The 9174-nt window shown below is 54.6% G+C and overlaps 4 protein-coding genes across 4 annotated transcripts; 3 read left to right on the top strand and 1 right to left on the bottom strand.

Annotated features, from left to right (window-relative positions):
- Positions 1–656: 656 nt before the first annotated feature.
- CLAFUR5_02821 (Acyl-CoA ligase, peroxisomal) lies at positions 657–2831 on the top strand (the record flags this gene model as incomplete). Its single annotated transcript, XM_047901969.1, has 2 exons — positions 657–2665; positions 2729–2831. The coding sequence occupies 2 exons, from the start codon at positions 657–659 to the stop codon at positions 2829–2831; spliced, it is 2112 nt and encodes a 703-aa protein (XP_047758528.1).
- Positions 2832–4109: 1278 nt separating this feature from the next.
- On the top strand, positions 4110–4730 carry CLAFUR5_02820 (uncharacterized protein; the record flags this gene model as incomplete). The annotated part of the gene is made up of 3 exons (XM_047901968.1): positions 4110–4200; positions 4263–4554; positions 4613–4730. The coding sequence occupies 3 exons, from the start codon at positions 4110–4112 to the stop codon at positions 4728–4730; spliced, it is 501 nt and encodes a 166-aa protein (XP_047758527.1).
- Positions 4731–5789: 1059 nt separating this feature from the next.
- Positions 5790–7208, top strand: CLAFUR5_02819 (1,3-beta-glucanosyltransferase gel1; the record flags this gene model as incomplete). The annotated part of the gene is made up of 1 exon (XM_047901967.1): positions 5790–7208. The coding sequence occupies one exon, from the start codon at positions 5790–5792 to the stop codon at positions 7206–7208; it is 1419 nt and encodes a 472-aa protein (XP_047757758.1).
- A 678-nt stretch (positions 7209–7886) lies between these two features.
- On the bottom strand, positions 7887–9029 carry CLAFUR5_02818 (uncharacterized protein; the record flags this gene model as incomplete). Its single annotated transcript, XM_047901966.1, has 2 exons — positions 7887–8367; positions 8464–9029. The coding sequence occupies 2 exons, from the start codon at positions 9027–9029 to the stop codon at positions 7887–7889; spliced, it is 1047 nt and encodes a 348-aa protein (XP_047757759.1).
- Positions 9030–9174: the final 145 nt, after the last annotated feature.

Raw genomic sequence — 9174 nt, 5'->3', positions numbered from 1 at the left:
TCGCCAATGGATTTGCAGTGGATGACATGACGAGCATGTGAATTCCCATGAACCTACAGCGGTGACCGTCATCAAGCATCCCGGGTCTGCTCCCAGCAGACGAAGGACACGTTTGTACGAGACTCACAGAGGTCTTGCGACGAGGATAGGATGGTGGTCATACTGTAACATTAAAGGGCTTGCATAAAGAACGAGGCCCATGGATCGCCGCGGCATGGCAGACGGGGGTTTGACCAGATGTGATGTGCCTCGGCGATTGACCAGAATCGCCAACTCACCGAACATCTGCAAGATCTGACGGCCACTCCGGTCTGCTCTCCTCTGAGGTCAAGTGATTGTTTTCTTGTCTACACTTTCTCCCAACCAATCTTCCGTTTCTGTCATCTCCTCACCACTGCACTGTACAACGTGGTCCCTACAGGCTCCACAGGTACGACGAACTCAACCGGGTGTAGAAATGCCTGCATCGCGAGTTGAGAACGCGGCCGCGACCAGGAGATCGGTTTGACTGACAAACGCATCTACAGGCAACACGCGGAAACGACATCGTCTTCACCACCTGACCGGTGACGCTCCCCGCATCTTGTACGACCCCCCAGCTGCGTGCGACATAGAGATCGGCGCCCGGGCCAGACCACGTCAAACGATCAATCACGATGAGCATGTTGGCGCTCGACGAGGCGAAGAAGATCGTCCCTCCGCCTCCAACAGGCGCGCCGTACTCGATCTCCGTGCCTGGTAGTCAAAAGCTAGGTCGCAGCCCGGTGTACAGGCACTGGAGGCAAAAGGATGAGGTGCTTTACACCCTGGACCCGGCCATCACTACTGCGCACGAGTTCTTCGAGCAGTCGGCGAACAGATTGCCCAACAACAGGTGTTTAGGTCACAGGCCTTATGATCCAAAGACTAAGACTTGGGCCAACTATGTGTGGGAGACTTACAGCCAGATCCAGAAGAGGAGGGCCAACTTTGGTGTGGGTCTTGTAGCGGTGCACGAGCAGATGGGGGTGCATGGCAGACAGTACGGTGTTGGCATTTGGTGCCAGAACCGACCTGAGTGGCAGATTACCGATTTGGCCTGCCAGTCACAGTCGCTGTACAGCGTCTCGCTCTACGACACGCTCGGTCCTGATGCGGTGGAGTACATCATCAACCACGCGCAGTTGACCTCCGTCTGCTGCTCGGTATCACACATTCCGGCATTGCTGAAGCTTGCGCCGAGATGTCCCTCGTTGAAGATCATCGTCTCGCTGGACCCGATTGCGATCGATGGCGAGCTTCCGGGAACGTCGAAGAAGGACCTGCTCAACGAGCTCGCTGCGCAGCATGGTGTGACGATCCACGAGATGCGCACTGTCGAGGCGATCGGCGAGTCCTCTCCACGCCCCTACCACCCACCCAGGCCCGAAGACACTGTCACGATCAACTACACTTCTGGAACCACCGGCAACCCCAAGGGCGTGATCCTGACGCACTACAACGCAGTAGCAGCAGCGTCGGCTTCACTCTGCATCTGCCGTCAAACGAACAACGACACGATCTGCTCCTACCTCCCACTCGCCCACATCTTCCAGCGCGTGACAGAACACTCCTCCCTCTGGGCAGGCTGCGCAATCGGCTACTTCCACGGTAACATCCTCGAGCTCGTAGACGACTTCAAGCTCCTGCGACCCACCGCTTTCACCTCTGTCCCCAGACTCTTCAACCGATTCGGCGGCGCGATCAAGACGCAGACCATTGAGGCTCCAGGTCTAAGAGGTGCAATGTCAAGGAGAATTGTGGATACCAAGATGGCGAACTTGACACAAGCGCCAGCCGGCAAGGCTACGAACAAACACTTCCTGTACGACCGCATCTGGGCGAAGAAGGTCGCCGGTGCTCTCGGTCTCGATCGCGCTCGAACGATGATTTCCGGTTCCGCACCAATCGACCCAAGCCTCCAGCAATTCCTCCGCGTCGTCTTCGCCAACAACTTCTTCCAAGGCTACGGTCTAACCGAAACCTACGCCATCGCCCTCGCCCAGCTCGAAGGCGACTTCAGCGCTGGCAACTGCGGTGCCGCCGCCCCAACTACCGAGCTCTGCCTCATGGACGTGCCAGATATGGAGTACCTCTCCAGCGACAAGCCACACCCTCGCGGAGAGCTCCTCATCCGAGGTCCCACAGTCTTCAAAGAGTACTACAAGAACGACGCCGAGACGAAGAAAGCCTTCACCGAGGACGGATGGTTCCGCACCGGCGATATCTGCACCGTTGACGAACTGGGCCGCTTTAAAATCGTGGATCGCGTCAAGAATGTTCTCAAGCTGGCGCAGGGCGAGTACATTTCTCCCGAGCGGATCGAGAATGTATACCTGGGCAACCTGCCGTACTTGGCTCAAGGGTATGTCCACGGTGATAGTACGCAGGCGAATCTCGTCGCCATCTTCGGCGTGCAGCCCGACATCTTCGCTGGTTTCCTCGAGAAGGTTATCGGTAAGAAAGTCGATCCCACCGACCTCAAGGCCATCGAGGCTGCGGCGAGGGAGAGCAAGGTCCAGAAGGCGGTGCTGAGGGAGTTGGGTAAGGTGGGCAAGAAGGCGAAGTTCAATAGTTATGAGAACGTCCGGGCTGTGAGGTTGATGTTGGAGCCGTTTAGCATTGAGAATGAGTTGCTCACTCCAACGTAAGTTGATCGAAAGGTGGGATGATTGTGATTAGTACTTGTGCTGACGAAAGTGTGCGACAGGCTCAAGCTAAAGCGCCCGCAGGCTGCGAAGAAGTATCGACAGGTGATTGACGAGATGTATAGGGAGGTTGAGGCGGAGAGTTCGGTCAAGGCGAGGCTTTAGATGGAAGAGATGGATGGAAGAGAGGGGGATGGTTTGGATAAATATTGGGAAGAGAGAAAGCACGGGAAATCTTCCAGCTGGCATAGCACGGCGCTATTGGCCATCTAGATTGTACAGAAGCGCTGTTGTTGTTGATAATGTGCATACAAAGCATATAGAGATGATGTGGATCACACTGCAGAAGAAAGCAAGCCAGCAAACATTGCGGCTTGGTAGAGCTGTATGTCGTGCCAACATTCCTGGACGTGTTTTTGGGCTTGCCATTGCAATCAGGAATGATGCAAAAATGTGCAGGCGTGGTATGCCATCTTGTTTGCGCAGTCTGTCGTCTGCCATTTCTGTGGTTTGTCTCCGCGAATCTATGCATTCGCACGTGGCGAGACGGCAGGGCACGCGTGTACATCTGTGGCGGTGGTCGAATAGAGAGCACCGCCCAGCTTGCTCTCAGCTGTTCATGGGAAGCACAGCAGGTTCAAGGTCGACGATGACGTGGGCTGTGGATTTCGCCTGTTCGATGTTGCTCGTACATGTAGTCGTGATGTTTGTGGATGTGTTTGTCGCAGAGGGTCGAATGCACAGGTGTATGGTCGCGATTGATGAAGTATTCTGGCCATGAGATTGAAGCGCTCTGTGTATCAAAAGGGAACACTTCAGTCACCGACATTCGTGGTAGAAGGATGGTATGGGTACGTACAGATGATACGATACTCTAGACGGCAACGCGACCCGCCTTTCGTCCTGATGAAGCGATCTGCGCCGACATCGAGCCACTCGAGAGGGTTGCCAACTTTCCTTCTCCACTCACGCACCATCACCAGACCAACACACCCATACACCTACATGTACCCGTAGACAAGCCCCATCCGCGACAGCCCCAGCATCGTATAGGCATGCCAGGTATCATGCGTTCACGTCATAGGTATTTGCGACAAAGAGAGGCGAAGCATGGCACACGACACAAATAAAGAGGACCTGCTGGCGCGACGCGACTCGCGACGCCATTCACACAAGTGTTGCAGCATCTTCCCTGTTATTGACACTTCTATATTCAACTCCAGTCGCACATTCCAGCAGCTCTCCTCTCCCACCCCGCATCATTCAACATACCACAGCCAACCTACCTACTATCCACCTCCAGCCTTCTGGGGCACTACTACTTGACGAAAGACTGACTTGTCGAGACGTTCCTTGTGAGCCTCTCTCAAGGATAGACTCGCTACTCGAGTGACCACATCGACGAAGTACACTCCCCGAGAGACATACACCACCACCACCAACATGGCGATCTGGGAAAGCAGGCCCTTCGTCCTCGGCCTTCGCGTCGCACAAGCCGTTCTCGCCATCATCGTCCTCGGACTGTCAGCATACGGTACATGCTCCTCCAACCTTACCACCTCCAGCAAGTCGCAACCTACTAACACCTTCTTCTAGTCGTCAACTGGTGGTCCGGCTACTGGCACGCCTACTCGCCCCACCGCGTGAACTTCCTCGTCTTCTGTGCCGTCTGGACCATCCTCGCACTCATCTTCCTCATTCTCGTCCCATGGCGCTTCTCCGAGACAGGCGCACATCACCCAATCGTATTTACGGCCGTCGAGGCAGTCACGATGATTTTCTGGTTCGCGGGCTTCATTGCTGCGGCCGTGTTCTTGAGTGATCGTGTTTGCTTCGGGAGTGTGTGTGGTGCAGCTAAGGCTGCGACGGTGTTTGGGGCTTTCTTGTGGTATGTATAGGTTGGATGCGATGGACGTGGATGTTTGCTAATGGTTGTGGGATGTTAGGGTCCTGTTCGCGATTACTACCGCTTTGGCGGTCATGTCGTTGAGCCGAAGGCGCAATGGCACCACGAGTCATCACAATAAGGCGGATCCGAAGTTCAATGTCGCTGAGGGCGTCTAGATAAGCATGCGAAAGAGCGAGGCACCCGAGACCTGTTTTGGCAGGAACGACATCGATGAAGGGATCGAGACATGACGCGTCAGTGGACATGGCCATACTGGTCGCGAAGGCGTACTTCTACTGTTGTTTGATGCTGTAATGGATGGCGCTTTGGGTTGGGTGCTTGGAGCACTGCTTGATGATACCACTTTGCGAACAATTCTGGCTATGATGTTCTGTCTCATGCGGTAACGAAGGTAGTAACGAATGCGATGCTCTGCTACGAAGCCCCCCTCCATCTATGATCAGTGAGGCTACAATGCGACACCGGCATACTTAATCGACTTTCAAGATGGGAACGTTCTCATTGCAGCTCGTTCAGGAGGAAGCAGAGCTGTGGTTTCCTCCAGCCAGACTGGCGGCGGATCTCTCGGCAGTCAATCGCCGAAGTCTCACCATAAAATTGACGACATCACAGGTCCACCATCTTCGCCATTCTTCATCTCCGTTCCTTGGACTTGCAGTGGCTGTGTCGACAGAGTCTAGAAGCGCCAACATTGTGACAGCCTCGCATTCTTAGCTCGAGGATGTTGCTCGAGGTCAGAAGCCAGCTGAGATCCGCTGTTGGAATACTCCGCGGATGTTCTTCAGAAACGGAACGTACATGTACGCAAATAACATGAGCTTCCGACCAGCGACCGGCCGTCAAACCATGAGAGCCATACGAATGCTGCCGACTTTCTCATGCAAGTCGAGAAGTCCGAGTGTAGGTGGATCTTCTACCGACCCCGGCCACGTACACCACGCCAAGACGCGTCAGCTGCTTGAGACAATGGCTTGTAGTGCTTGACCAGCCTTGGTATACTAGCGCCTCGAAGTTGCGTACTCTTTAGAAGCACCTCCAGCCCTCTATCTGCTGCTCGGGGTCTTCTCTTACTGTTGTTTAATCCTTCGCTCGTTGTTACACGCATTACGCTCGCTTTTATTGTCAAGTTGACACTTTTTCCAGCACTTTTACGATTTTATAGGCTATTTCCAGTTTCCACACGAAGGCCATTCACTAACATCGATTGGAGAACGATGTATTCTCTCCCAACATTGGCGCTCGCCTTGAGCGCCGCCTCCTTCGCCGCCGCTGGACCGGCCAATATCGAGGCTCGTGCAACGAAGAGCTCAAGCGGCAGTGCATCAGGAACAGGCTCAACATCATTGCCAACAGTCACCACAAAGGGCAACGCATTCTTCGCAGGCGATGACCGATTCTACATTCGAGGTGTCGACTATCAGCCCGGAGGCTCCTCAGATGTGACCGACCCTCTTGCAGACTATAGCACCTGTTCACGCGATATCCCATACTCCAAGAAGCTCGGTCTGAACACTATCCGTGTCTACACCGTCGACAACAGTGCCGACCACGATCAATGCATGAACGCACTCGCTGAAGCGGGAATCTATCTTGCCTTAGATGTGAACACACCAAAGTACTCCCTGAACCGTGGCTCTCTCGGCGTGTCCTACAACCCAACCTACCTCCAGTCCATCTTCGCCACAGTCGACGCCTTCGCCGGATACACCAACACCCTGCTCTTCTTTAGCGGCAACGAAGTCATCAACGACTCGAACTCCACTTCCGCCGCTCCCTACGTTAAAGCCGTCACCCGCGACATGAAGCAAAACATCAGCGAGCGTGGCTACCGCTCCATCCCAGTCGGTTACTCCGCTGCCGACGTTTCCCAGAACCAATACCTCATGGCGCAATACATGGACTGCGGCGACACACCTTCCATCTTCGACTTCTACGCCATCAACAACTACGAATGGTGCGACCCCTCGTCGTACACGACCTCTGGGTGGTCCGCTCTCGTAGAACAATACAGCAACTACAGTCTCCCCCTATTCATCTCCGAATACGGCTGCATCACCAACACCCGCACCTTCGCCGAAACCGCCGAGCTCTACAAGTCAGAAATGACCAAAGTCTTCTCAGGAGGTTTAGTATACGAATACTCCGCGGAAGGCAACGGCTACGGCATCGTCACCATCTCCGGCAATACCGTAACTTCCGTCGACTCTCAATTCGACGATCTCAAATCTGCCCTCGCCAACGCCACAGATCCCACTGATGGAGGTGGCTACTTCACCGATGGCAAGGTCCAGGATTGTCCGGATCAGAGTGACAATTGGGATACGAGCGCTTTCACTGATAGTGCGTTGCCGGCTATGCCGACTGGGGCGGAGAAGTACATGAAGAGCGGTGCTGGGGATGGACCGGGTCTCACGGGTGATGGATCACAGAACGCGGGAGGTGGGAGCTCGGCGACTGCGAGTGCGGGTGCTGGAGCGGTCAGTACGACGTATGGGAGTGGCGCTGCGGGTGCGACGGGGTCGACTGCGAGTAGTGCTGCTGGAGCTGTGCAAATTGGTCGGACTGATCTGGCGCCGTTGGTGTGTGGAGCGGTGGTGTTTGTTAGTATTCTCCTGGGCGCTGCTATGTTGTAGAGTGTCAAAGAGAGTTGTATATTTTGTAGGGTATATGTTGGTACTTGATACTTTAGAGATAGAGAGATGGATCAACTTGTACAGATCGATGATTATCTTCACCCTTATCTATTACTGAGTTCTGTGTTACCTATACATCATGCAGGTACAGACTGATGCGTGAACTTTGAAATGCACAATCAAAGTACGAGAGATTACTGGATTGATACAGGAAGCGGCGGACCACTGTGGGCGGTCGACCCTGGAGAGCATATAGATTGCTCATCACACTTGTGCCCGGAGGGGCTGGTGTAGCGAAGCTTCTGCAATGCGAGGCGTAGGGCAGCGTTGCCACAGTAAGAGAGCTGTCCAATGTCGACTGGCTTAGTGTGCACGAGATCAGTGACCTTCCTAAAGTCATTCGCTTGCCATTACCACGCGACAGAACTCGTGGCCAAGCATTGACGACAGGGACATTGACAAGTTGTTGATTGGCAAGCTGTACATTGTACAGTACACGGGACATGGTGCGACTGTGAGGTAGTGATTCTCAATGGTAGGTACTTCGTTGATCATTATGGTATACTATTGTCTTAGTGTCTCATCGTCTCCTACTTCCACATTCAGGCATTATCGTTCTATGTACAGCCGTTGCACTCATGTCTCTTTTCATCTCATCACAGCATGCGATAGTACTGCTTAGTTGTACTTGCCGTAGCTGGCGTAGCTACCTTGGTCGTACTTGCCGTATGAGCCGTAGGTGCCGTAAGATGGAGCAGCTGGGGAAGAGCCACCGTTGCCACCGTTACCACCAGATGCAGGTGGCATGGCACCACCGTAGCTCTGACCATCAGCGTTGTCGGCGATCTGAACGACAGCTGGGCCTGCGGCAATGCTGTCGTCAGTTGGGGTCTTTTCGTCCTTGGTGAGGACGAGGTAGGATTGGCCCTTTGGCGCATCGGCTGGAACGGTGACGGACTGGCCAGAGATTGGTGCAGGGACGGCTCCGGAAGATGTGATGAACCATGCGTTGGTGGAAGCTGGGGCGCCATCAGCGGCGACGACGGTGAGCTTGTCGCCTGGTCGGGCAACGCCAGCTGGGGTGACGGTGAGGGCTGGGAATGCCTTGACTGGGAGACCCAAAGATCCGTCCTTGCCTTGAGGGCAGGCAGTAATGAAACTATACAAAAGTTGTTAGCGGAGTCTTCTACTGAGCTGCAGACGCCGCGCGCATGTCTTTGACAGACGGCGGCTTCTACTCTTCGGATGTACGTACCCAGCTGCCAAACTGAAAACCTCGTTGAAGCTGAGTGGGATGTCGAAAGCAGATGGGAATGGAGACTGCTTTGGCGACTGGTTCTCGCGGAGGTATGCCGAGTGGCGAGACTCGACGGTCAGGATAGAGCCGGCAGCAGTGAGGTAGTCCTTGTTCATGATGAACTGGGCAGCTCCCAAGTACGCGCTGACACCGACACCCTCAAGGACGTTGACAATGGCGAGGAATGTTGCTGCATCCTTGGCGCCGAAGTTGTAGGTGCATGCCTGCACTGGGGTGACACCAGCACCGCTGAGCGCTGTCGTGAGGAAGGTGACGTGAGTCTCCTCATCGGAGCTGATCTGCTTCAGGTTGTTGTAGAAACCTGGGTTCACGCCAGCTGCCATGAAGTCGGCATCGCTGAACTTCGAGAGACCCTCCTTGTAGAATGCGTTCTCCAGGTGCTCGAGGGTCAACGCGTAGTTGAGGATGACACCGTCGTTGATGGCCGACTGTCGCTTCTCGACATCGATGACTGGGACAGCGGCAGCCAATGCTGCGAATGCGGTGGCGTATGTGTAGCGCATGTTGATGGATTAAGTGATGGATGCGTGTATGTCTGCTGGCGTGAGGAAGGTACTTCGACGGGATTGCCGGCCGTGGCTACCTCTATATACCACCCACCCGCCCGTTCCTCGTCCACCCAGATATCCATCCATGGCGCCGCGAACA

This window comes from Fulvia fulva, chromosome 2 (genome assembly GCF_020509005.1).
Source record: "Fulvia fulva chromosome 2, complete sequence".
Taxonomy (NCBI): Eukaryota; Fungi; Ascomycota; class Dothideomycetes; order Mycosphaerellales; family Mycosphaerellaceae; genus Fulvia; species Fulvia fulva.
Note: the sequence above shows the minus strand (reverse complement) of the source record. Positions and strands in the feature narration are given on the sequence as shown.